The 25,726-nt window shown below is 57.1% G+C and overlaps 1 protein-coding gene across 1 annotated transcript in view; it reads right to left on the bottom strand.

The window, feature by feature from the left end:
* Positions 1-25,726, bottom strand: part of DSCAML1 (DS cell adhesion molecule like 1) — a 94,412-nt gene that overhangs the window by 11,604 nt on the left and 57,082 nt on the right. The window contains exons 4-17 of the mRNA XM_030233488.2: positions 17,236-17,382; positions 15,684-15,962; positions 14,716-14,991; positions 13,920-14,216; positions 11,716-11,988; positions 8,465-8,743; positions 8,139-8,258; positions 7,824-8,000; positions 3,190-3,389; positions 2,801-2,897; positions 2,560-2,688; positions 2,006-2,173; positions 1,785-1,855; positions 691-931 (exon numbers count right to left, since the gene is read on the bottom strand). Of these exons, the coding sequence (XP_030089348.2) occupies positions 691-931; positions 1,785-1,855; positions 2,006-2,173; positions 2,560-2,688; positions 2,801-2,897; positions 3,190-3,389; positions 7,824-8,000; positions 8,139-8,258; positions 8,465-8,743; positions 11,716-11,988; positions 13,920-14,216; positions 14,716-14,991; positions 15,684-15,962; positions 17,236-17,382 (2,754 nt within the window). The remainder of the gene's footprint in view (positions 1-690; positions 932-1,784; positions 1,856-2,005; positions 2,174-2,559; positions 2,689-2,800; positions 2,898-3,189; positions 3,390-7,823; positions 8,001-8,138; positions 8,259-8,464; positions 8,744-11,715; positions 11,989-13,919; positions 14,217-14,715; positions 14,992-15,683; positions 15,963-17,235; positions 17,383-25,726) is intronic.

Raw genomic sequence — 25,726 nt, 5'->3', positions numbered from 1 at the left:
GGTGGTGACAGGGAGGATGCTTCCCAGCGAGGGGAGAGTGGGAGAGCTGGCTGGATGCGAGGTAATTAGATCCCATTGCCCCGCAAGAGGTAACTCTAATTTTTATGAGCATTTAAATGATAATACATCACCGTAACGATCCTCTTTGAAAATGATTATTGTTTCATATTACTTAGGTGCAAAAATATAAGCACCATGTAATTAGGGACAGAGTATAATAAACTAATACAGATAGTCCGTTTGAACAAAATGAAGGTAATATAATTATGGAAAAGACACTATTGCTAAAACAGGGGCCCTTGAATACCCCGGGAGGAGTGCTAATGCAGCCAGAAAACGATGGCGGCTTGACAGGCTAACGAGAGCCTTAATTAAGTATGAAAAACTGCTGAGCAAACGCACTGCAAAACTTTTCCTCATTGTTTTTAAAACGACCAAGGCCATCAGTGACTGTGTCCCAGATGGAAACCTGCCTGGCACTTCAGCAGTGCCAAAATCCACCTTGCACCCTTTGGCTTCGCCACAAGCCCAGCGCCACGGGTGTCCTGATAGCACTGTGCTCCTGGTCCCTTCCCAGGGAGCTGTGAGGGCGCACACAGCCACCACCCCAGACCTGTGTGATGGGATGGGCATCAGCTGAGGGTGCCCTGGGTGGGACCTGGACCTGGCTTGTCACTGGGCCGTGCTTACCGTCCTCCAGCGTGGTGGCGTTGATCTCGCTGGACGAGGGCCCCGTGCCCGCACGGTTGAACGCCTGCACCACCACCCCGTACTGTGCAAACTTCTTGAGGTTGTCCAGCGTGTAGACCTCGCTGTCCCCCGTGGCCTTCATCTCCACGATGCTGTACTGCCCGTTGCTGCCCGGGCTGTTCTCCCGGTAGCCAATCTGGTAGCCACGGATCACCCCGTTCTGCAGCTCCTTCTTTGGGGCCTGAGGGACAACGAGGGCAGGATGGAGCAGTGTCACAGGGGTGGGAGGCTCACAGGACTCCGTGCCCCAGCCACCTCTCCCCAGGGGCTTTTCCCAAGACTGTCAAGTTGTTTTACCTCCCCACTTTTCCCTGAGTACCAAAATAGTGATAAAAAAGCTCCAGTGGGTCCTCAGAGCCACCAGAGAGGAAAGCGCTGCCTGGACTGCACCAGTCCCCAGCTGGAGCAGGAGAAATCCCAATTCTGGCAACCTGGGAGGCCAGATTGAGATCAATCTTAACAATATTTCTCTGAAGCATTAACAAATCAATAGGGTTGATTGCAAATTTATGTTACAATGCCAGGGCGATCCATCTTGCTGAAATACTCCTAAAACGAAGTGACTTATCTTTCAAGTGAATCGTACTTTCATTAATCTGTTTTTCAGTGGTTAAGGGGAGGTGGGGGGAGAAGCTGGAACCCTAAATTTATTGACTTTGCAGTTCATTCCCAAGTCCTAACTTTATAATCAATTTTATTTTTCATTAGGCAGCTTTGGAAAAATAAATCCGATTCTAAGTTTTATTGATCTCTGCTCAAACACTTTGCAACCCAGCACCTGAGTTTTTACATATTTATCCTCTCTGCCCCATGGTTCCCCACGGACACCCTATGAGATAATGAGCATGTTGTAAAACATGATTGATAAGAGCCCTGAGCAGTAAGGTGAGCTGCTTGCCCAGCCTGCAGGTTTTCCCTTTTCCTGGGAGATTCTTCCTGATTCTTGTAACGTTGATGACATGCTGGATCTCAGGACAAGCTGGGACAAACCCCCATAGCCAAAATAACCCACACACCATCCCAGCCTCACTCACCTTCCACGTGACCTGGATGCTCTGGGATGTGATGGGCTGCAAGGTGACATCCATCGGAGGGCCATCGGGAGCTGAGGGAGAGAAACACAAGCAGCACATTGAGAAGGTTCAGGAGCTCCTCACCAGGAAATCCCCTGGCTGTACCTCAGCCAGCTTCCCCCCAGGCTGCAGCCCCCATGTTCCCCCTGCCCACCATCCCCACCAGAAGCCCTGGGAGGCACCTGCTTCCTCGGTGCTGATGGTGAGCTCCTTGCTCGGCTCGCTGCGCCCGATTTTGTTGAAGGAGTACATGCGGATGCTGTACACCGAGGCGGGGTGCAGGTCCACGATGTTTGCCTGGTTGATGGTCGGGGAGATGTTGCGTGTAGACTGCTTAAAATCCCAGGAATCTGGAAGAGCATTGGAGTGAGGCAGAAGGGTCAGAGCCTGAATCCCATCCAGGGTCTGCAGTGCTGAGGGGGCCACGATCAGGCAGGTGAGGTCCCCAGGCACCTCCAGGTCTTGTACCCCTGGAGAGGTGCTGCTTCTCTCTCTCGCTGTTGTGCGCTGAGGTTCAACTTTTTGCAAATATTGTCTCTTTTAATATTCCCTTTCAAATGCTCCCATCCAACAGAAATTTCCATATTTCATTAATGCCGCTCTCTCCTTTCTTCATCAAAGGAACTGGGATGCAGAATATTCCCTTGGAGGCGCCGGTGGGGCAGTCCCACACCTGCCTGTGCAGACCAGCCCCAGCCCCTCTGTGCCGTGGGGAGGGGACATCACTGTCACCTACCTGACTTGTTTTTGTACTCGATATCGAAGCCGGTGATGATGCTGTTGCCATCAAACCGCTGCGTCCACCGCAAATTCATACTCCGGGCTTTCACCTCACGGATCTCCAGCTCCGGCGGGTCAGGGGGCTCTTGGGGACACTCAGGCAGGTTAGGGACACAGGTAGAGGAGGCCCCCAGGAGCAGGGGGACTCTCTCAGCAAGGCTGTGCACTGCAGGGCTCAAGCAGTGGGGATGGAGTACCTTGGACAGTGAGCTGGATCAGGCCTCTGTCCTCGCCGTAGGAGTTGATGGCGTGGCAGGAGAAGAAGACGGAGTCCCCGCGGTCGGCTGGTTTCAGCTGCCAGTGTTCCAGGGACAGGAGCCAGTTCAGACTGAGCTGCCCCAGCACTGTGCCCTGCCTTCCCCTGCCTGCTCCCACCACAGTGCCGCTCACTGGAGCTGCAATCCCTCCCGTGGCACTCCTAACACCCCTCTGGGCTCAGCTTTGCTACTCACGGAGCCCAGCGCAGTGCCAGGCTCTGTGACACCCCCTGGGGACCACCACACCCTCCCTGCACCTTCCCTTCTCCTCTCCCACACCCAGTGACACCCCTGGCAGCCCGGGCAGGTGCAGGACGCCCGGTCCTCACCTTGAGGGTGGAGATGACCTCGTCGCCGTTGTCCTTGGTGGTGATGGCATAGCGCATGTTGCGGTCGGGGTCGATGACGGTGTCCCCCTTCTCCCAGCGGATGATGATGGGCCGCTCGCCCCGTGCTGTGCAGTTCAGCTCCTTGGTCTGGCCCTTGATGGCGATGGTGGTGTTGGGGTGGGAGGTGATCATGGCCGGGACTGCGGGGAGGAAAAGCATCACCCGCGTGCCCGGGGGGACGGGCAGGTGCCACCTGTGGCTGCCGGGCCCTGTGGAGCCCACGGAGCCGCCGAGGACGCGGCGCACGCGGCTCTCACCGAGCGGCCGCGCAGCCCCGAGCGGAACCGTCGCGCTGCATTATACAGCTCAGGATCATAAAATAATGAAGCAGATAAATTTTATAATGCATAGCATTACACCGGGGTAGACAATAAAACGTGAAAGACAAATAACCAAGTGCACGCTATAATGAAGAGAAAGCCTCCAGTCTGAGACGTGCGGGTATGAATTATTGACTAAGGTTTTACACTCCCGAGGATGAGAGGAAGAATGTTTTCCATCACGGATTTGCATAATTCACTCGTATAAACCTGGGCAGAATACAGAGTGTGATTTCCCATCAGCAAGGCCGCCTTTTCATTGCAGATGCCAGAGATGATTTCTTTTCCATGGCCACCCCAATATACAAAGGGGGCTGGTGGGGACACCCTGTGCCGTGGTCACCACCTGGCAGGGGTGCAGAACCCAGAGGTGCTCGAGCAGGGGGTGCAGCCCAGATGGATATGGCTGATCAGTGCTGTAAGGATGCTGCACTGATCCCTGGCCTGGCTCTTCCCTGCTCCAAGAGCCAAGCTCTTTGTGCCACCCCAGTGCCATGCAGTGGGCAGGCTGTGGCAGGCACCACACAGGAGGAGCGGGCTGGGGGACCGAGGGCAGGCTGGGTAAGCAGAAAAAAATGTAATGCATAAACAAACAGCAGTGCTGAGTCCTGCAGTAATGTATGATAATGACAATCCGCAAAGGCAACACACACTGTTCTAATGGGACACAAGAGGCTCTAATGAGCTACGACTCCTCGGCTTTCTGTGGCAATGTAATTCAATTAACAGCCAAGGAAACCTTTCCTCCTGAGCTGCTGGAGTTTGTGGGGTGCAGGACAGTGCAGTGCCCAGCTTGGTGCCCGTGTGACAATCCTGTCCCAAGGGGGGCATGGCACTCCTGAGCTGGCAGGGGATTGCAAAGAGCAGGGATGTTGTGGCAGCACAGTCTGGCCCACCAAGGGTCACAAGAAGCAGCCCAAGACTTCTCCAAATTCTGCCCTGTCCCATCCCCAGAGCTCTGACACCTCTGCCTGCCTCAGCCCCAGGTCAGGGACACACCAGGACAGAGGCAGGCCTGGGAAGGACTGTCCCACCCCAGCATCCCGTGTCCCATGGGGTGAGGACAGAGCACAGGGACAGCCGGGGGCTCTTGCACTTTCCCCAGGGCAGGGCTGACTGCACAGGACAGCACAAGGGCACACACAGCTGGAGGAGGGGCTCAGCACCCAGTTCTGGCTGGCCTTGACAGGTTCCTGCCCACTGTCCCCTGCTCCTGCCATGGGAAACCATTCAGGGGCCACCCTGGTATTTGGTAGACAGGGACACTGGCGATGTGGTCCCTGCACTCAGCCCTCATTCAGCCCAGGCTGGAGCACAGTGCAGCAGCAGAGGGTGAGGCCATGGGGCTGAAGGGACAGGACAGCCCCTCAGGGCTGCAGCAGCCTTGGCTATACCGGCCCCTTCCCAGCAGAGAGCACAGGCCCCGGGAGAGGAGCTCTGTTTCAGGCTCTGCTTCGCTGAAATGCACTTATTGATGTTTGATTAAAAGCAGCTCCTTGGATGTAAACATATCAACTTCTCTCAATTGCCAGGGTCCCACGGGAGCTGCACGTAGTCCAGAGCAGGAAAAGAGCACAACAAACCCCAAGAAAACCCCAAGCAGCTGTGAGGATAGCATAGATTAGGCATTGGTGCCTAACACCTGCCCTGGAGCAGCTCTGCAGCTTGCAGAGGGACCACATTGCTTGGGACTGGCTGCAGAGACCTCCAAGGGTGGCTGATGGCTGCTCCTAACCAGTCTGTGATGCCTTCCTGGGTGCATGGCATCAATAAAGTGGCATCAGCCACAGCTCAGTCTGGGCAGACAGGCTTCCTTTGAGTTGAGCTCACCTCCAACGCTGCCTGTGCCCTCCATTCTGTCCCCACCAGGGCACACCCTCCCACCCAGCCTCTCCCAGTGCCCACGGCCTTGTTAACAAGGCCACAAGCAGAGTTGGTGCCCCTGGCTGGGCAGAGACAAACCTGGGAACAAAGGAAGCTGGCAGCCAACAGCACGCTGCCGTCCCACACCCGGCTGGGGCACGAGCCGCTTGGCAGAGCGCTGGTGACAACTGAATGAGAACAGTGACAAGGGTGACAAGGGCTGTGCCTGCCTCCCTCGCCCCCCTCTTTCTTGTTTGGAGCTGGCTCTGTGATGTTAATTTGATTGCACCCGTCTCAGCTTCCTTTCTACACTGATTAGCTGAGTTTCACCTGAAGCATAAGATTAATTCAAATTGCATGGAAGCAATCAGTTATGCTCGTGCTGCGTGGCAGTGAACTTCCAAAGAGGGCTGTGCCATGACCATGGACAGAGACCCCTCTACCTGCCCCCTGGCTGGACCCCTGGCACCGAGGTGCTGGCACGGAGCAGGCAGAGGAGCCCCCTCCCAAGTACCCAGGATGCTGCTGCTCCGGCACAGCCGGCAGAACCCTGGGGATGTGACTGTCCCCATCCCACACGCTCCTGACACCCGGGCAGGTGTGCAGCCACGTGCTAAATGGCATTTATCACGCTCTGCTGGGCCCCTCACCTGCGCCCAGCCCAGCCTGCTGTCCCCCTGGGCACACGCTCAGATACTCCAGCACTTCTCACCTTCCACTCCCCGCTAGGTGCTGGTGAGTTCCTTCCCAAAGCAGGGAAGGACAGACTGCCATGCTGTGGGAACCCAGGGACGGTGGCACCCAGGGACAGGAAAGCCTCAACCCCGTGGGTGACATTCCCCAAGAAAATCTGGTGGCTTTCCCCACCCACCATCCCCTGACAAAAGCATCACCCAGCTGCTCCTGGCTCTGCCCAGCCCAGGAACTCAGGCACACACTGCCCAGTGTGCCACCTGGCTGCCCCAGCTCACCCCTGGCCGTGGTATCAGGGCAGGGGACGTGTGACACCAGCTGGCTGTGGCACTGCCCTCTCCCCTGCTGACTGCCAGCACGCTTTGTTTGGGCTCTGATTAACTCTCATTTTACTCAGTCCGCAGTGGCCTGACTTTCAGGGAAAGCCAGTGCTGATCTCCCTTTAATTGGGCTGACATTTCGCTAAACAAACAAAAACCCCAAAATGAAACAAAACAAAGAGCCCATCTAATGCTTAATTGGCTGTGGCGCTTCGTCTACCTATTCATCCAAACCTTTTCAAAGGCAGCGAGGGCTCCGAGGGCTCCGGGAGATGCAAAATCACTCGCATAATAAGGTTATGTGCTATTCAAGTCAGCAAGCAACCTGTCCTGGGATGCAATTACAGGAGCTAGCAGGGACACGGCACCAGTCCGGGCTCCCAGACTTGGCATGTTCACTCGGGATTAATCGCCTCGACTTTGTACCTGTGCCTCATTGAAGTGCCTTGTTTGAAGTGGCTGGGTTTGATTCATCAGTCGCAGGGATAAATTAAACAGCTGACAGCCAGGGGAACGGGAACCTGGGAAGGCAGAGGCTGGCTGGGGAGGGGAGAAGCCCCTGAGAGAAACAGCTGCTGGTGTCAGGGAAGAAAGCACCAGGCTGGGGAGGGGAGGCCAGGGCGTGGGGGTGACCAGAGAAGGCTGGTCGTCCCCTCTGCCCACAGCATCCTGCGTGGGCAAGCAAGGGGTCGTGGCTCCCATGGCTTCACCAGCAGCCTCCATCCCCTCTGGCACAGTGTGCTCACTGCCTCATTCCCAGCATGGTCAAGCCAAAGTTTTGTCCTGAGCCCAATCCTGACCCCAGCCCCTCCTGGAGACACCAGGAGTGAGGGTGATTGTTTTGGACCCCCTCCACCACCTCCTTTTGGAGGCTTGAATACTCCCAGCAGCAACGAGCCCGGTAACTAACAGGGAGCTGGCAATTATACATTCTGCTGATAGCAACGGGAGAGCAATCCAATAACACACACAGTTCAAACACGGTGTCTAACAACACTTCCCAGCCCATCCCTGTCAAAGCAGCCCAGCTATTTCCTTTCCTCCTGGATGATGTAGATTGATTGCCTGGTTTTATTAAAGACAAAGTGTGTTTAATAGCAAAAGGGAAGCGGGTCCCTGGAGGGGAGGAATCGATGCCCTCCCGTGCCCTGCATTGATCGTGGGGATGCGTGGGGCTGAGGCTGGAGCACGGCTGGTGTGGGTGGAACCCTCAGAACAGAGAGGGAGGCTGCACCAGACCAGGCTCTGCTGGTGACCCCATGTCCAACAGCCACCCTCACCGTGCCCACCTTGGCTCCCCAGGTCACCGCTCTGGCCCTGCCAGGAGCAGGTCCCTGTCCCTGTGACAATGCCCCGTGGCACAGCCCTGGGTACCTACTCTTGACGGTGAGGAACATGGACTTGCTGATGTCTGTGCCCACGCCGTTGCTGGCCTGGCAGAGGTAGTAGCCGATGTCCTCCTCCAGCACGTGGCGGATGAGCAGGGAGCTGTTGGGCAGGATCTGGATGCGGCCCGTCAGGGGGATGGGGTGGTACTGCTGGGGGTTGCCACTTCCTGGGAGGGGACACAGGGATACAGAGCTCAGCTGAGGCAGAGCAGCTCTCATGAGGCTCGAAGCTGGGGTGGCCATGCCCAAGGGACTCTCCCCAGCCTGTACTGACATCCCCACACACTGCCGTGACTCATCCCTACCTTTAGCGTGCTTCCACATGACTTTGGGAGGGGGGTACCCATCAACGGAGCAGTTCAGCACCCCAGCTTTTCCATAAATGCCATCTTGGTTGTTGGGTTGGACCACAAAGCGAGGAGGCACTGCGGAGTTTGGGAGGAAGGACGGTCACTGCAGGAAAATCCCCATCAGATCCCCACAGCTCCCCACTGCCTCTGAGCACAGCGGTGCCGTGGCTCAGCCATGCTCCTCACCCTCCCAAATTCCCCCTGCTGCCCACCATGCTGCCCTCCCTCCCTCCCTCCCTCTCCAGCCAGGACCAGGTGGGATGTGGGGGCCCTGGGCTCACCCCGCACGATGAGCTGCCGCTCCCGGCTGACAGTGGCAGCGTCGTTGCTGGCGATGCAGGTGTAGTTCCCATTGTGCTTCAGGGACACACTGGAGATCTGCAGGGAGCTCATGAACTCCTTGCTCTCGATGGTGACCCCAGAGCCAGAGAGGATGACGTGCCCGTCCTTCCTCCAGGTGATGTGGATGGGCATGTCCCCGGAGGAGACCACGCAGGGGATGTAGAGAAGCTGTCCGATGGAGGCTGGCGGGAACTCGAAGGGCTGGATCAGCGGAGGGACTGTCGAGGGGAGAGGCAGAGGATGCTGGAGAGCCCATCCCAGGAAAGCCTTCCTTGAGTGGGGATGGGCCTGCAGTGGGGCTTGGGGAAGATGCTGTCCCAGGAGGAGAAGCTCAGAAACTAAGACAGGCTTTGATTCCACCAGGAACAAGGCCAGGGGACAGCAGGAGGTGCCATCAAGCAGAGAACAGCAGGAAGACTTCTCCCACCTGGCAGGGCCACCCTGCTGAGACTGGGATGGAGAAATGCTGACCCTGCACTGGGGAAAGCCCCAGCCACCCCCAGCACGTGCCTCCTAAAATTCCACCTCAGCATTTATCCACTCCCAGAAAAGCCATTATTAGATGGATGCTTTTCTTAAAGGTGCTGGATTCAGAACCAGCCATTATCTTTCTGATAACTTAATTAGGCAACTGCAGCAGCATCTCTGGAAATGTGGGAGGGGGAAGAAAGCAGAGAGAGGGAGACAATTAGCTTAACAAGGCTCAGCACCTGGTAGATGAGATCCTCGTTCTGCAGTCTCCGTAATTAAATTAGCAGCCTGCCAATTGTCCCTTCGGCAGCAGGGAGCTCCCCTCTTGTGCAGGCACAGGGGCACTTCCCTGGACTCCCATGCACTTCCATGGGCTCCCACCTCCACCCTGTGCCCATCCCATCACTCAGGTATCACTGCTGCCTGGTCCAGAGCGCAGCATGCAGAGGCTGTCACTGTCCCCCAGGTGGGAGCCCAGGTGGGCAGGCAGGTACAGGCAGGGCTGGCCTGTCCCTCTGCTGGTGACAGCAACGTGGCTCGAGCTGCCAGAGCCATGGAGCCAGTGCTGCCTGTTTTCCATAATTAATGAATAATTAATTGGGAATGCACTGCAGTCTATTGCAGAGCGGGGAAGGGCTTGTGGACCACGCCTCCCCAAACACGCCCCTCTGGCCGACAGACAAGCTCTCCCTGCTCCAGCTTCCCACAAACAGAACTCACAACTCCCCTTTCCTTCCCAGATCACTTCCCACTGCGATTCTCCTTTCTCCAGAGCTTCCAGGCTCTCCCTTGCCTGTAGCCTGGAGCACCCTGCTCCGCAGAGCCCATCCCAGCAGCTCCAATGCAGAGGTGACCCTGTGAGCATCCCCTGCCTTCCTGCAGGGCAAAGCATCACCCCACAGTGCCCTGGTACTGTGTCAGCCCTGTGCTCCCTAAAACTGCAGCTTCCTGAGCAGGGCTGTGTGGGAGCCCCAGGATGGCACCAAACCACAGGGGATTAATTAAAACCTTCAATGATGTCTGCAGGAGTAAGGAGCTGTCAGGGCACCTTGGAGGAGGCTGGATTTTGGATTGTGCTGCTGGGGAAGTGCAGGGAAGAGGCCCCAATAGCACCCCTGATCAGCAAAGCCCTGTGGGGCAGGGAGGTTTGAAACTGGGATCCTGGGGGTCCCTGGCTAAGCAGCAGCAGCTACACCTGGGCAGGAGCTTCCCTCAGCACGAGATGGGGATGAGGCCTCACGAACAGGGCTGCACATCCCTGTTCCTGGGGGGAGCAGTGCCAGAGGGAGCTGTAAAGCTTTTACTGCTGTGAGATCAGAAGGATCTGCATAACTCACTGCTGGCATTTCATGTGGTCACCAGGCACTTGGGACTGTAAAAGCTTTATGGTGCTCCACGCCACCCCGGCTCCTTGTGCTACACAGTTATGTTTATTCACTCCCTGACTCTCTTCTAGGGCCTTTGCTATTCTTTTCCACAGGGCTTTTATCCAGGGGCCAGAGGAAATGAGGAATTCAGCCAGCAGGGCTGGGTGTAAATCTCCAGCAGGGGAATGAAGACGTCTGGCCCGTGCTGCACCAGGCTCCAGCCTGCTCACCTTCCTCAGCCCGTCACCAGCCACTAAATGAGGCAGTAAATCTACGCTGGGAAGGGTTCAGTAGCAGTTGCTTCCCAGGATACACAAAGCCTCAGCTGAACTTCAGCATCCTGCACCCTCTGAGGGCACCTTCCAGAGAATCCCATTATTTAAGTGCTCACAAACACCCGGAGATGATGTCCCCACATCAGCCCTGCCTGTCCCAAGACAAGACCAACATCTCTGGCCTCTTTCCAAGCCCTGGGGCTCCACATGCACAGGGATTTATGTGAGGTGAGAAAAGCAGGGCTGGCCAAGCCCTACAGACCCCAGGGGCAAGAAGGCCTCCCTGCACCCCCCTCAGACAGGTTATCCACAGCCTCCTCTCCCCTTTGGAAGCCTGGGAGAAGAGCATTATTAATCAAGTGGTAGCATCTCTAATCAGCTTGATGCTCTCTCTCTCTAACCTGATTCCTAATAAGAAAATGGTGGCTGGGAAGGGAGGGAGGGGGATCAGAGTGAATCCAGTGCACGAAGCCCCTGCTGGGGGAGAGGCAGGATGACAATTGGCCAGCTCTGTCCCCAGTGCCGCCGTGTTTGTCTGAATGATTTACGGCCAACACCGACCCCGCAACTCCTGAGGAGGGGAGATCCGGGAGCTCCCAGCGCAATCTCAGCCAGTCACTGGGAGGGAATGCATCCGGCTCAATTCATTAGGAGTGATAGCTCCCTCAATGGGGCTGAATAATTGATGGCCTGGAGAAGCTTTTAAGATGTTCTGTGTGCTCGGAAGACCGAGAGTATTATTTTTTTAAAAGCTAGCACACACAGAAAAACATCGGTGAAGGTGATCCAAGCAAAGGTTAGATGCTTTAATACGTTATGTTTACACCATAAATCCTTGCTCCATCACTTGTAAGGGGAAATGGATATGGTGTGGCTCAGGGCAGCTGCTGGCAGCTGGCAGGACCAGGTAGCCAAGTCCTGAGGACTGAGCTCCCATGCCTGGTGACTACAGAGCATAGCCACCACCTGGCCACGCAGGTGCTGCTCTGCCTCCATCCCACTGCAGGGAGACCCCAAAAGCAACCTGGATGAGCTCTCCCTGCCATCCAGGGGAAACCTCCCCACCCTCTCTCTCACCTTTGACGGTGACGTGGACGCTCTGGCTGATGGAGAGCTGGGGCTGGATCAGCACGCTGCACAGATACTCTCCTTCGTCCATGCCTTTCTGCACATCCATCAGCTTCAGGGTGCCGTTCTCAAAGACCACTTGGCGGTGGTTATCGGGCAGCAACAGAGAGTCCTTGTACCACTTGATGGAGTAATAGGGGTACCCGATGACCCTGCAGTTGATGAAAGTGTCCCTACCCGCGACCGCTGTTATGTTCTTCATGGCGCGGATGCTCGGGGGACCTACATATTGGGGAGGAAGGAAGAGGCAGGCTAGGTTAATTCCGAAGGGCCATTTGCTTGCATGCACATCTGCTGCTACTCCAGAGTGAGCTTCACAGGCAGAGGAGGTGACCAGGGCAGCCGGGAGCCAGCCTGGTTTGGGTGAGGAGGCAGCACAGGCTCCTCTCAGCTCGTGTGGGGACGGCTGCTCTCGGCTGCAGCCTCCAGCTACAGCTGCTCTCCCTCACCTACCAATAGGGCTGTGCTCTGGGGCACAGCCACACTTCAAACAGCAATCCCACCCCAGTGCTGGGGGAGCTGAGCCCACGCACACCACTGCTGCCCACTGCGGGAGGTTGGATGGTGTCTGTTTTCTGCTCTGGGCACTGTGCTTGCCCAGGGTGCCTCCACCTGGCTCCTCTGAGCACCAGAGGTATGGGAGAGATGGGGAGAGGTCCCCCACCATCACAGCCTCTCTCTGCCTCTCCCAGGAGGAAGCTGCCTGCATTGTGCCAAACATCCTTGGCAAGAGCTGCTATGGGAACCTGACTCCCACTGGCAAAAACACTTCACCTCCTTGAACCCCACCTTTCTGCGCCCCCCACTGCCAGCCTGCATGTCACTAAAAAGCCAGACAGCCACCAGTTTCTGTCTGGCTTTGGAGCTGCCTGAGGACTGGGAGAATGCTGCAGGTGAGCCTTTAAACGAGAAGTTTCATGCATCAATAATTACATTGTTCTCCCAGTCGCTGCATAAAATAGCGAAGTAATCTAAAGATTAACCCTGTCTTGACTCCTCATCCTGAGGGTGTAGCAAGATAACAGCTTAACAGGCACTCAGGATCAGCTGATGGACAGTGTTTTTCATTCTAGGACACGTTAAGAGAAGGAGCAGGAAGAAAGGAATTAGCATCTCGCTCTGTAACCACGTCTTGGGCCTGTTTGAGGGACATGCTCTGTGCCACTGGAAAAGAAACCCGAATCTTATCTAGTGACAGCCCATCAAGAGCTGAGAGAGGGGAAAAAAGGAGACAAGGGAACATCCTCATTGAAAACGCTGCTCTGGCTTCTCCTGGCTGAGGGATGAACTTCCTCCAAATTCAGCAGTAAACGGCAGCAAAATTCCGACTCTCCTGGGATCCCAGCCAAAAAGCCACTAGATCCATTTCAAACCTGAGACACAGACAAACACAGCCCTTCAACCCTCATTCTCAGCAGACAAATAAACGCTCCCTTATCTTGTCTCGCTCCCACCTGTAAACCTGGGAGCTTTAATTGGGGATTATTAATGGGCAGGGGCTTGCACCACAGCTCGTGCCTGAGAGCGCTCCCCGAACACACCGAGCGGCGCGCTGCAGCCGTAATAACATGGTGATTAACGCGGCCATGGCTTTTAGCAGACAAAGAAAATACAGACATGACAAATCAAAGCTCATTTTCCACAATTTCACGTGCTGCCTCATCATCGTTTGTCATGGAGCTCCTGGTGCCACCAGGCGCGGTGGCTGCCAAAGAGTGGGGCTGCAGTGGGGAACGGGGGCAGCTGGCAGGGCACAGGGGACCTGGGACACTTCTGGGCCTGCCACCTCCTTCTCCATGCATGGGGTCCCTAAGGGGGGCCTGCCCACCCTGTGCAGACCCCAGAGCAGGGCTTGGCAGAGTGAGAGTGGACCCCAGTTTGGACACTGCTGCCCTTTGGCTCCTGCAAAGCCACGTTCCAGCTCTCCAAGCCTCTGGAATTGCTTTCCACTTTGCTGAACTCCCTGCTTGAAGCATCAGAGAAGCTCAACCCTGCAGGTGTGTGAGGAGTGGGGCAGGGCTCAGGGGGTGAGTCTGGGGTAGCCAGGGGAAGAAGAGGGAGAGGCGAGGAGGGGCGATCTGCTGGGGAACAGAACCAAAACCAAAAAAAGCCCAGTAAAAGTCCTATTCTGATATTTAAAAGTAGACAGGCACCTCTTACGTTTATTCGCGCTTGGTATTCGGCGCTGCCCACCGAGTTCCGCGCGGTGCACCGGTACACGCCGCCGTCCTTGATCTGCGGGCTGCTCACGTTCATGTGGCTCACGGTGGTGCCATCAGACATGGTGTACTGGTTGGAGCGGTGCCCGCTGTCCCGCGGGATGGGCTCGTCGTCCAGCGCCCAGGTGACGGTGGGTGGCGGGGCCCCCTTGGCGGCACACATCAGGGAGAACTGCTCCCCGGGGTTGACCACCTTCTCGCTGAAGGAGGAGACGATGCGGGGGGTCCCATCTGGGGGGCACCCAGCGGGATGGGGGTCAGGGAGCGGCAGCCACAGGCAGCAGCAGTCACCCGCCAGCAGGATGGCACTGAGCTCCTACCCCAGGTTCAGCGGGGACAGGAGCCCAGCTGGTGACACATGCATGGGTGTGCTGGTGTCCCTGTGGCAGGGAGATGCAGACAGGGGCGAGGGGACACTGATGCCAGCTTGAGGGCACACCTGCCTCAGCAGAGCCCATCCCTTATCCAAACACTCGGTGGGCTGGATCAGGGAGGGCTGCCTGGTGAACAGGGTGCCCGGGGGCTGGGGATGGCAAGTCAACACATGTTTTGGTCCTTCCCCATCCCGGCCATGCTGTGCTCCTGCAGACAGCACACAGGGCCCAGGAACAGGCTGGCAGCAGGCTCAGGACCCCCAACCCAGTGGGTCTCCCTGCCCCCCAGCCATTCACAAAGCATCCCCTCAGAGCGGGGCAGAGGAAGAAGCCCCCAGCCCGGGAAGCCAGCTCACCCTCCAGCGTGATGATGGAGAAGTCCTGTGCCGTCTGGGACTTGCGGGTGGCGAAGCACTGGTAGGCACCAGAGTGGCTCTTCTGGGCGGCTGTGATGAGGAGGGTCTCGTTGCTGATGCCCCGGATGGAGATGTAGTCATCCACTGCCACCAGGTCCGTGTTGCGGTACCAGCGGATGACATACTCGGGGGACCCGCTGAGGGCACAAGAGAGGATGACGGTGCTGCCGATGCCTGTTTTGAGCTTCTTTGGTGTGAGGGTCACACGCAGAGGGTCTGTGAGAGAGGGGAGAGGCGTTGGTGGTGCCAGGCAGTGCCACGGGAGGCGGTGCATCCTCGCTGAGCACTCTCTGCTCCTCCTGCCCCGGGAGCGCCAGCCTGGCTGAGCAGTAAATGTCACCGCACAATGAGGCAGGTGGCCCTGCCACCGTCCCCGCTGCTGGCAGCCCGTGCTTTTAACGTCAGCCCCAGGCCACTGGCGGGGGTGCTGCGGGGAGGTGGCAGGATGGCTGGAAGAAGATGTGGTCCGTGTGACAGGCTCAGTGCTGAGATGGGGACACACCAGGCTGGCTCCCAGCAGGCTGACGATGCCCGGTTGGCACCGTGCTCCAGGTAAGGCAGGCACAGTGCCTCTGCTAGTGCCAGGATCCCGGTGACAGGAGGAACCCCCAGGAAAACAGCACGTGATAAATACTTGGCCTGCCCAGATGGTATTTACTGTTTGGCTAGAGCTTATTTTATGTAAATCGACATAAATTTTATGTAAATCAACAAAGCAAAGCACAGAAGCACCCAACACGTCGGACATGTGCAAGACAGTGGCTTCCAGCTCGCCAAGCACTGTGCCAAAACACAAGGCTGTTGTTTATACAGCTGTATAAACCCCTAAAGCTGTATACCGATAAGGGCTTTACGTGTCAGGAGGCAGCAGGACTGAGCCCCCCACCGCTGCTCTCGCTGGCTCTCACCTATGACCGTGAGGGTCCCTGTGACCTCTGCGGAGCCAAAGGTGTTGGTCACCTCGCAGATGTAGGTGCCGCTGTCCTCCACGCGCAGGTCGCTGATGGTCAGCCCCGTGATGCGCTTGGTCCAGCGGCTGTCGGCGGGGAGCGGCCGCCCGTCCTTGATCCACCGCACGGCCGGGTTGGGGTAGCCCGAGGCGATGCAGGGCAGCTCCACCAGCCGGCCCGCCTTCACCTCCCGGGACTGGAAGCTGTCTAACATGGTGGGGATGGACTCCGCTGGATCTGGGTGGGGAGAAGGACTGGGCTCACCCCGGGAAGAGGAGGAAGGGAGGTGTCTCAGGGACACTGGGAGACCCCCTGTCATGGTGACACCTCGCCCAGTCAGCACCATCCACGAGAGACTGGCTCTCCCCACTTCCCTGAGCTGCTGGCTCTGCCATACAGGAGTGCAGGATGCACCCCCTTATCCTTGCTGAGCGCAGGGTGCCCTGTCCCACCCGGCCAGCTCAGCCCTTGGCAGCCAGGACAACGGGCAGAGGTGGGAGGAAAACCACATCCTAAATAGCTGATGGGAGGAATAAACTCAGCATCGGAGGAATTACTCAAGGTGACACCTAATTGGTGCAAAATACACAAATTTTGTGGCACATTTCAAAATTTACAAGCAAAAGGGCCCATCAGGCAGCTGGGAAAGGAGAAAATTAATCACTAAGTCTCAGGCGTGAAATTAAATTCCAGGGGAAAGAAACCTCTTTCATTACTCCCAAGCAGAAGTAAAACGCCGTGACGTGTAAATAATGACAGGGACCGGGAGGGGACCGGGCCAGACCGGAGCGCGCGGATAGGGGATGATACACCCGGGACGCCCCCGCACCGCCGGCACTTGTGGCAGGACGGGCACGGCTGGACACGGAGCCCGCGGGTCCCCGAGTGGCAAGATCCGGCAAGCCCCGCATCTCTTCCCTGCCCTCCGGGGGGTTAATTCGAGAGGCCGGCGCGGGAGCACCCGAGGATTGGAGCAGCATATGGCAGGGAGCGGGCGCACCGCGCCGAGCGGCTGCGAGCCGGGAGAGCTCCCTCCCTCCCTCCTGAGCGGAGTAATTTGGGCAGTCAGCGGAGCCGGGAGCGCCCCGAGACACCCGGCACTCCGGACTGCACTGCCTCCGCCGCAGTATCGCTTGCATGTTCGTCACATCGCGTCAGGCTGCTCACATCGCGGGCTGTCACATCGCATCGCAGCGCGCCCCGTCGCCTCCCGCTCGGGGTGACGCGCGGCACTGCCACCGCCGCGCCCGACTCGGGGGGGCTGCGAGCTGGGGGGCACGGCCCAGGCACTGCCAGCCCCCTGCGCAGCCCCCACGGCACCTCCCGCCCGCACCGGGATGTCCCCTCGCTGCGGGGACCCGAGGTGGCGATGCCAGCGATCCCTGGATCGGGATGGCGGCGCTACGGGCAGGCTGGGCAGCAAGAAGGGGAGTGGGCAGCGGGCAGGGCTGGGCCCCCTCCAGGGCACAGGGCCCGCCCCCCGCCCACGCCGGCAGCCGCCCGGGCTCACCTGAGACGGAGAGGCGGGCGCCGTTGCTCTGCCGCGTCTCCCCGCTGTACTTGTGCTTGGTGATACACCTGTAGGTGGACAAGGCATCTTCCTTCTGCACGTCCGATATGTACAAACCTCCATAAGAAGTAATAAAAAACCTATTTTCTGGAGACACAAAAGGAGGAGAAGAGTGAGCGAGCCTCCACTGGCCCCAGGCTGAGCACCCGGGTCAGGCAGAGCCCCTTCACTCCGAGCTGGCACCGGAGCTGTGGCAGGGAAAGAGGGACCCTGCTCCACCTCCCTGCTCCCCACCACATCGGGGTGCAGCTCTGGCTGAAGTTTCAGGCAGCCTGGTGAAGTTGGGTGAGCCACAGGAACCTCGTGTGTGCAACAGCAGCCCCGGCGTTGGTGGGCACCGCCTCCCTCCATCACTCCCCCTGGCCAAGCACACACACCTGCCCAGGTGTTGAGGTGGCTTTGGGTGTCTCTACACGCAGCTGGACTCGCAGGGCTCGGATTCAGGCGGGCCGTGGCTGCGGAGGGGGAGCAGAGCGTGTGGCACAGCTCCGGCACACGCTGCTCCGCCGCCGTGCCACGCGCTCCATGGAAACGCGGCAATTAAAAGTGAATCCGTCCCGCTGAGTTAATAATTAGCTTAACTTACTTAGAATCATGTGAAAACAAATAAGGGCTTGAGCTGATGTTTGAGCCCCGGGAGGAGGGTGGCGGGAGAGCAGCCCCCTCAGGCCAGCTGGTTTTGGAGCCTGGCACAGGGGGAAGGAGTCTTTGGCTGGCTCCTGACCCCTGTAATTCATCATGAATTATAACAGTAATTAACACCAATAGAAAGGCCTGTGTAGTGGCTACGTGGAGAGCAGAATAAGCTGAGGCTCTGGAGAGGCTCCCTGCCCACCTGGAAAGCACTTTGCCCTGCCCCTCCGTGCCAAGCAAGGCTTTCACCCCCACCTCTGTGGGGCTCTGGGGTTTATTCCAGCGCCAGTCTCAGGTGGGATGGGATGCTCCATCTGCTCAGCTGCACCGTGCTGCCAGCCAAACCACCCCCTACCAAACCCCACGGCTGCAGAAGGTAATTTAGTGCAGCTGAATGCTCAAAGTGAAAACCTTTAAACCCAGCCTGTAAATCAGCAACATCTGCAAATGGCTCCCTCAAGCCCTGCACAATGCCTGCTAAGCCAGGATCTAGCTGATGAGGCCAAACAACCGTTTCTACTTCCAGCACCTTTTGGAAGCACCTGGATATTCTCAGTTTAGGCAAGAAGAAAGCTCCATGGTCAAACTCAGGAGTGCAGAGTAAGCACGAGTGAGAGAGGACCAGAGGCAGATGCTTTCAGAGCACTCTGGCTCCCACAGCCTTGGCCAGGACCCCAGGCCCAATTCCCTGCAAATTCTGCAGGTGACAGAGCAGCAGAAAGCAGGGATCCTCACCCAGGGAACCAGGGAGGATCCCTGGCACGAGCCAAGGCAATGGCAGTGCCAAGCCATGCTGGCATCACCCATTCCAGCCGTGGCTCAGCCAGATGTGAGTGTTTGACTCCAATTGCTCCATGTAAGGCAGTGGGGGACTCCAAACAGCAAAGAAACAGCAAATAATTAATCATAATGCCACTAGAGTGTGGCTAACAGAGGCGCAGGCACCCGCCAGGCTGGCACCCTGTGCTGATGCTCCCTGGAAGCAGCGGGAGCAGAGCTGGCAGCCCCAGCCCCAGGAGCTGCCGTCCCCACGCCTCCAGCAGCACCCCTGTGACTCCATCCCTGCTGGGAGGGTTCTGGGCTTCACCCTCAGCCCAACTCCCCATGCCGCGGCGTGTCGGCCCCAGCAGGGCAGCACATGCCCCGCAGCTGGCACCGGAGGTGCGGGATTTGTGCTCCACCGCCAGCGGGAGCCGCCCCGGGGTCTGTGCGACCCCCGCGGAAGGGCAGGGGGAGTAGTCCCACAGCACCGCAATAAGATGCAAATCAAACATTAATTTTTCATCTCCCATCAAACCAGTAAGCGGAGAACATCGGCTGCACTGGAATTTGAGCTGGGGGGAGCCGGTTTCCATGGTAACGGGGATGTATTTTGCGAAGTGCTGGCAGCCCCAGCCCACACCCTCACACGCGGCCGTGCCTGGGGATCCACAGCCCTGTGCTGCCGTGCTCTGGGCTGGGAACAAAGCCTCGTGCCGGAGATGCCGGCTCTGCATGGGGCTCCAGCCGCAACAACCTCCCCGGGGACAGGAACAGGCAGAAATCCTGCGGGTTTAGGATCCACGTCTCCACCGTGGAGTGACAGGAGACATCTGCCTCTTGCACGGTGTGGTGACACTGTTCCATCACGTGTGAGATCCACCACCCAAGCTGACAGCACAGCTTCCTTTGCTTTCTCTATTCTTTTTCTTTTTTCCCTGGGTGGGGACAAGGGGCTCTGTCGAGGAACATTCTGCTGGCTCAGGGGAGACGCGGGGCTCCAACAGACCTCACCCAAGTTACTTATTGCTGAGTTTGCCAGGCAGATTAACGTTGGAGGGCTCCAAATAAAATCAGATCTCTCTGCCTGCCAGGAGGTGGAAAGGCTTTACAGGAAGCAGAGGATTAGGCATGTCCGTGGCCAGGCTGGAGCGATGTGCCTCTAACCCTAACTCTTGCAGCTAGACTCGAGCTGCTGCCTTTGGAGATACCTCACCAAAGCCCTTGGATCAAGCCAAGAGCCCAGCAAGAGCTAAATTCCACCTAAATTCCCAGGACCTGGCCCCCCACCTGGGGAAAAGCATTAGGGTGAGAGGGGGGCTCTCCTGAGGGGTCTTGCTGAGTACACACACACCTCTCCCACATCCAGCTGCCAGTGGGGGCCCTGAAACCCCAGCATCATTCCCAAGAGGCTCCCAATTCCAAGAGAAAGATTAGAGCCGGTGCACGTTACCAGCTCCTGCTCTATCCAATATAGATTTATCAAGACAACGGGGTCAGGGCTGCAGGAGGGAGCACGTTTATAGTTCATAAGACTAATGAGATAACTTTCCCCTGGTACTGCTGCAGAATCAATAGGTGCCAGCGTTTATGAATTAGCCATACTCGGAACATGTGCATCCCAAGGCATCCCAAACAAATCCAATAACTGTTTGGTGCTATTTGTGGCCGGGTTTGAAGTGACAAACGCCTCCCGGGGGGAAGGCATGGAGGGGGAAGCCCCAAGGAGCAAAGCCTGTAATTTTCCACCGCTGCCACAGCGGCACTTTTCTGCTGTGGCTGCTGCTCCAGGATGCCATTTGCCCGGCACGGAGCTCGCCTGGGGAAAAGGAACATCCACAGAAAATCCAGCTAGGATGGGAGCTCCTGCCCGCCCCACGATCACCACCTCCCTCCCGGGGACAGCCGCAGCCTTGGGACGCAGCGCCCAGCGGGGCAGGGGACACAGGGCACAGGAGGGGGCTGGCACCGGTGCCCATGCACCAGACCTGCCTTTCATCTCAGCAGGCTGAGCCCAGCTCGTGCCACAGCAAATGCTGAGAGCAGAGAGGGCCCGGGCCGGGCACTGAGATTAAAGCTCTCTGCATCCCTCCCTGGCGGAGATGTTAAAGAGGAGCTGCGAGCTGAGCCCGATGCAAATTTCATAGGACCTGCACAAATCTGACAGATTTATTTACGTGTTTGCCTGCCGTGGGGATCCCAGGGGAGCTGTGAGGCCGTCGCTGCTCCCAGCCCTTCCAAAGGCAGCGGAGCTCTCCCGCAGCGCCGGGGCAGCAGAGCTGTGAGCTCAGCCAAAGGTTCCCACCTGGCAGAGTCACGGGCATTTGTAAGGCGAGCAGCGCCAGCTGAGCCCGCAGCTCGGGCTCCTCCTCTCCTCCTCATCCTCCTCATCCTCCCTCAGGGGCAGTGGCCTCTCCTCCTCATCCTCCTCATCCTCCCCCAGGGGCAGTGGCCTCTCCTCCTCATCCTCCTCATCCTCCCCCAGGAGCAGTGGCCCTTTCCCGACAGAAGGGCCTGGTGGTTTCTGCGGGAGTCAGGGCAGGGGGAACAGCAGAGGAGGTGTGGAAATCGGGGAGTCGTGACGGGCTCTCCCCCTCCCCTCCCTAATCTCCTTAATAAGCATGGCTCCATCTCCTCCCGTTACAGGATTAACACCCATCCCTCATTCTCCTCCCGCAACAAGATTTTATTTCTAATTACGCTGTAATAAAACTGGGCGCGCTCCCAGGGCTCCTTCCAAATGACTTGTCGGCACTCGGCGAGATTGAATCCTACTCGGGCCGTTTCCGGCACCTCTGCCGGCTGTTCATTAGGCATGCATGAGGGAGAGGGCTTAAGAACAGAATTACATTTAAATGGCTTTTCTGAGAGGGAGACGTGAAACCAGAGAGAGGAGAAAAAGCAGGAAAGGTTTACAAGGAGGATGTCACTGTCACCTCCGTGTCACACTGCTGTCCAGCGGCTGTTGTGCCAGGTCCCCACTCCTGGGGCTCCAGGGATTTGACAAACCAAAAATTCCAAAAGGGAGCGCAGGAGGGGATTTCTGAGCATCAAATTTTTGCAACAGGATGGCAACCAGGGACATGTGTCACCGACCACTGTCACCCTGCCCTGGGGGTGCCCAGGACACTGTGCACCGACTGCTGTGCTAGTGGAGAGGTTTTCCAGCCAAACCAGGGATTTTCTTGTCAGGGCTTAGGAAAACACACACCAGAACAAATATGGGAATGGGCAGAATCAGGAGGTGACACTGCCAATCTTGCACCCGGGTGTGAGCAGCCAGCACGCGGGAGCACCGGGAGCGCCGAGTTTCCCCGATGTTTTCCATCCTCACCGGACTCACTGGCAGTGGGGCAACTTCTGCTGCTTCCCAGATCCAGGCTCACGAGTCGGCAAAACTGGGCAAACAGATGTTAGGAAAGATCTCTCTCTATTAGCTCCCTCGGAAGTGAGGTATCCTGCAGGGCTGGCAGGAGTTATTAAATCAAGAGTCATTATTTACCCAAGGGCCAGTCTTGCAAGTCATGTTCCTAGAAGTAAATCCGGAATTATGCTGCCCACGGAAATGGATTCACACGGGTGTGAGGGAGAGCACAGTTTGCCTCTCCGGGTTTTAATCCACCTCTGAGTCACGGGAGCGCTTGGCAGTGAAACCCAGCAGTGTTTGGGGACACTTCGGTTTGTTTGCGTAAGCGACTTTGGGAGTGGCACACTTTCACCGAACCAGAGCACGGAGGAGGAGGAGGAAGAGGAGGAGGAGGAATCCCCTGGTGGGGGCCACGGGGCAGAGGCTTGCCCATGGAGCAGCCCCTGTCACCAGCCCCGCTGGCACCGCCAAAGGAGGAGGAATTAGTCTCCCGAGGTGGTCCCGAGCCGCCTAATACCAGCAGAAAATTACAGAACAGTATGAAGAGCATTACAAAATGAATAGGAGGGGACTAGAGATTTCCATGGCTAATCCTGTTAACGAGACAATTTCTTATCAAACTCATTATGTGGTGGAAAGCAGCGGGGAGGGAGGGGCTGGGCTGGGAAGCTGGGGAGGGGGAGGGCGATGCCAGGCAAGAGGCATTCCCGGAGCATCGGGACGCTGGCAGGGGAGCAGGGCAGCTCCGAGCCCGGCTCACCACGCCGCACGCCAGCCAGCGATGTATTTCCATTTCCGAGCGGAGCTGAGTATTACTAGAGTGACATTTAGCACAGCACAGTGCCGTCTGCTCCGGCTCCATCAGCAACCCTCTCCCTGCGCTGAGCTGCAGCGGGCTGGGATTACGGCAGGCATGAAAACGTATAAAATCCACCAAGAGAACACTCAATTCAAAAAGGGATTTTTGGAGCGTCGGTTTTTTCTTTTTTTCTTTTTACTTTTTTTTTTTTTTTTTAACCTCCTGTTACGACGAGTCTCGTTTTCCTGGAGGAAGCCAAACAAAACGCTGCTGTCCACAGGCTGGACCTGTGTGTGCCCAGCTCAGGGTGGGTGTGCTGGGAGGGCAGCGCAGGGTGCCGGGGAGCTGGGCACGGGCTCTGCCCGCCGGCTCCTCCGTGCTCATCCCCGCATCCCGCATCCCGCTCAGCCGCGCACGAGCAAAGCTGAGCAGCCTGGCGTGGAAAAACGCGGCTGTGGCTGAGTGATTCCCAAAAATCCTCACCAGCCCCTCCACCTCCTGCCCCCGAGAATCACGGGGGGGCTTCGCCGCTACTTTGTGCACAGCACTTGATTTTCTTTTTTTTTTTCTTTTTTTTTTCATTTGCTATTTAAAAAACCGCGGAACTAGTCAGATTTCATGCTAATGAGGAGAAAATCTGGATCGAGGACTGTGCAAAAATTTGCATCTCAAAGAGGAAAACAGGAAGTCGCTAAGAAAGGAAATTCCACGCAGAGGTAGCGGGTATGGCCATAATTAGGCTAATGCTGCCTGTGTTCTGTCAGCTCCTTTCCATCAGCCCCGGGGTGGCAGGGGACAGCAGACCTCCCTGCCACCACGCCGTGTTCTGTTCCTTGCCACGGCTTCCAGCCCGAGAGGGATACTGAGGGGTGCTGGGCACCAGGCTGGCAGCACGGGACAGAGGATGGCACGGGATGGAGGATGGCACGGGAGGGAGGATGGCATGGGATGGATGGCATGGGATGGATGGCACGGGATGGAGGATGGCAAGGGATGGAGGATGGCATGGGATGGATGGCACGGGATGGATGGCAAGGGATGGAGGATGGCATGGGATGGAGCATGGAACAGGGAGTGTGGTGACCACACTGCCCTGGGAAGGAGGGCTCACAAAGAACCTGGAGATTCTCTGACAGCACCCCCAACACCACGGCACTGCCCGCAGCCAAGGGCAGAAATGCCCACGGACCCAGCCCCAGGTGCCCAGCCCAAGGCAGGGTGAACCAACCCCCCTGCTCAGCCCAAGGCAGGTGAGCCCAGCCCAAGGTGCCCAGCCCAAGGCAGGTGAGCCCAGCCCAAGGCAGGTGAGCCCAGCCCAAGGTGCCCAGCCCAAGGTGCCCAGCCCAAGGCAGGTGAGCCTAACCCAAGGTGCCCAGCCCAAGGCAGGTGAGCCCAGCCCCAGGTGCCCAGCCCAAGGCAGGTGAGCCCAGCCCCACTGCCTGCCTCAGCACAGAATGAGCCGTTGCTGTCCCCCATCTTGAGAGGGGCTGATTTGCAGTTTTGCATCAATTTTCCTCTGATTTTTTAATTGGGTTTTGCTGCCGCTGCAGACATTACTGTGCAAACAATTCCGAATGGCTCGAACCAAGATATTTGCTCATAAAAATCCATCACCAGTGCCGAGAATGACAGAAATGGAAAATGCCTAATGAAAACAAAGGGGAAAACAACAGGTACCCTGGTCCTTCGCCATCCATCACCAACCTCGGATTATTGATGGGAGGGGAAAAAAATTCTCCCATCTGCAATCAAATCTTGAGAAATCTTGAAAAGCCAAACACCACATAGGAGAAAATTCTTTGCCCCCACTTCAGTCTGCAGGAGTTTCGCCATAATTATAATAAGAGTGAGGCTGCTGGATAACACGAGAATTATTTTCCCCACTTACATTGTCAAATGATCATTTTGCCCTGCAGTGAAATCTCAATAATTATAATGCCGAACCGTGAAAGAACAAAGAAATAAAAAAAAGCAGTGTTTTCTTCCAGGGAGCAGGGGGAGGGGGGAGCCGCCATTGCAGAACTCAAAGTGCATCCTTCCTCTAATTATCTTTTCCAGGGCTGTGCATCCCTCACGCTTTCCCCACGCCCTGAGCCCCCCGACAGCTCCCTCAGCTGGAGGGGGTGCTGTGGATGGGAGCAGCCCAGTGTGGCAGAGCTTCCCCACTGAGGAGTGAAGGGGGAGCGTGGTCTGGGCTCCGTGGCATCGCCCCCAGCCCCAATCCCAGCCCCAGCCCTGCCAGGAGCTCCCCACGACGGCTACCCACGGGGTCTGGGGAATGCCATGGCCAAGCCAGCCGTGGCCCAGCATCCCTTCACACCCATCCCGACACCGACAGCCCCTCGGCAGGGGAGACGCAAGGAGAGAGGAGAGAAAGGGGACAGAAAGCAGAGGGGGGTGTGGGGGGGTAAAGGAGGCGAACAAGAAAAACAAGACGACAGAACGCTTGCTCCACAGCCCTCGGCTAAATTACAAACCAGTTTACTGAGGTGGAAAGCTGCAGTGAGCTGAGGAGGAATATGTGGAAACCATCTGCAGATTTAAAAATAATCTATTTTACGATCACCCTCGAACATATTCTTTTGCAGAAACCAAATAGGATTTGTTGTTGTTGTTTTGTGCAAACTGTTAGGGAAAAATTACTAGAAACATGCAGGGGGTTTTGCCTTCTTGAGTACTGAGAGGCTAAATATGCCCTTCCTTATGTTTAGAATAGTAACAGTCATCTTAAAATTAACTTGGTCTGCATCAGAGCTTAAAACAGTTGCAATTCAGAGCCTGCAAAAGCAGGACAAACCTGCGCTGGGATATCTAGCGCTTGGAGCTGACAGATGTCTTCCTACATACAGTAAATATAGGTCGTCTTTTCCTAC

Source organism: Serinus canaria, chromosome 24 (genome assembly GCF_022539315.1).
Source record: "Serinus canaria isolate serCan28SL12 chromosome 24, serCan2020, whole genome shotgun sequence".
NCBI lineage: Eukaryota > Metazoa > Chordata > Aves > Passeriformes > Fringillidae > Serinus > Serinus canaria.
This window is presented reverse-complemented; position numbering and strand designations above follow the sequence as displayed.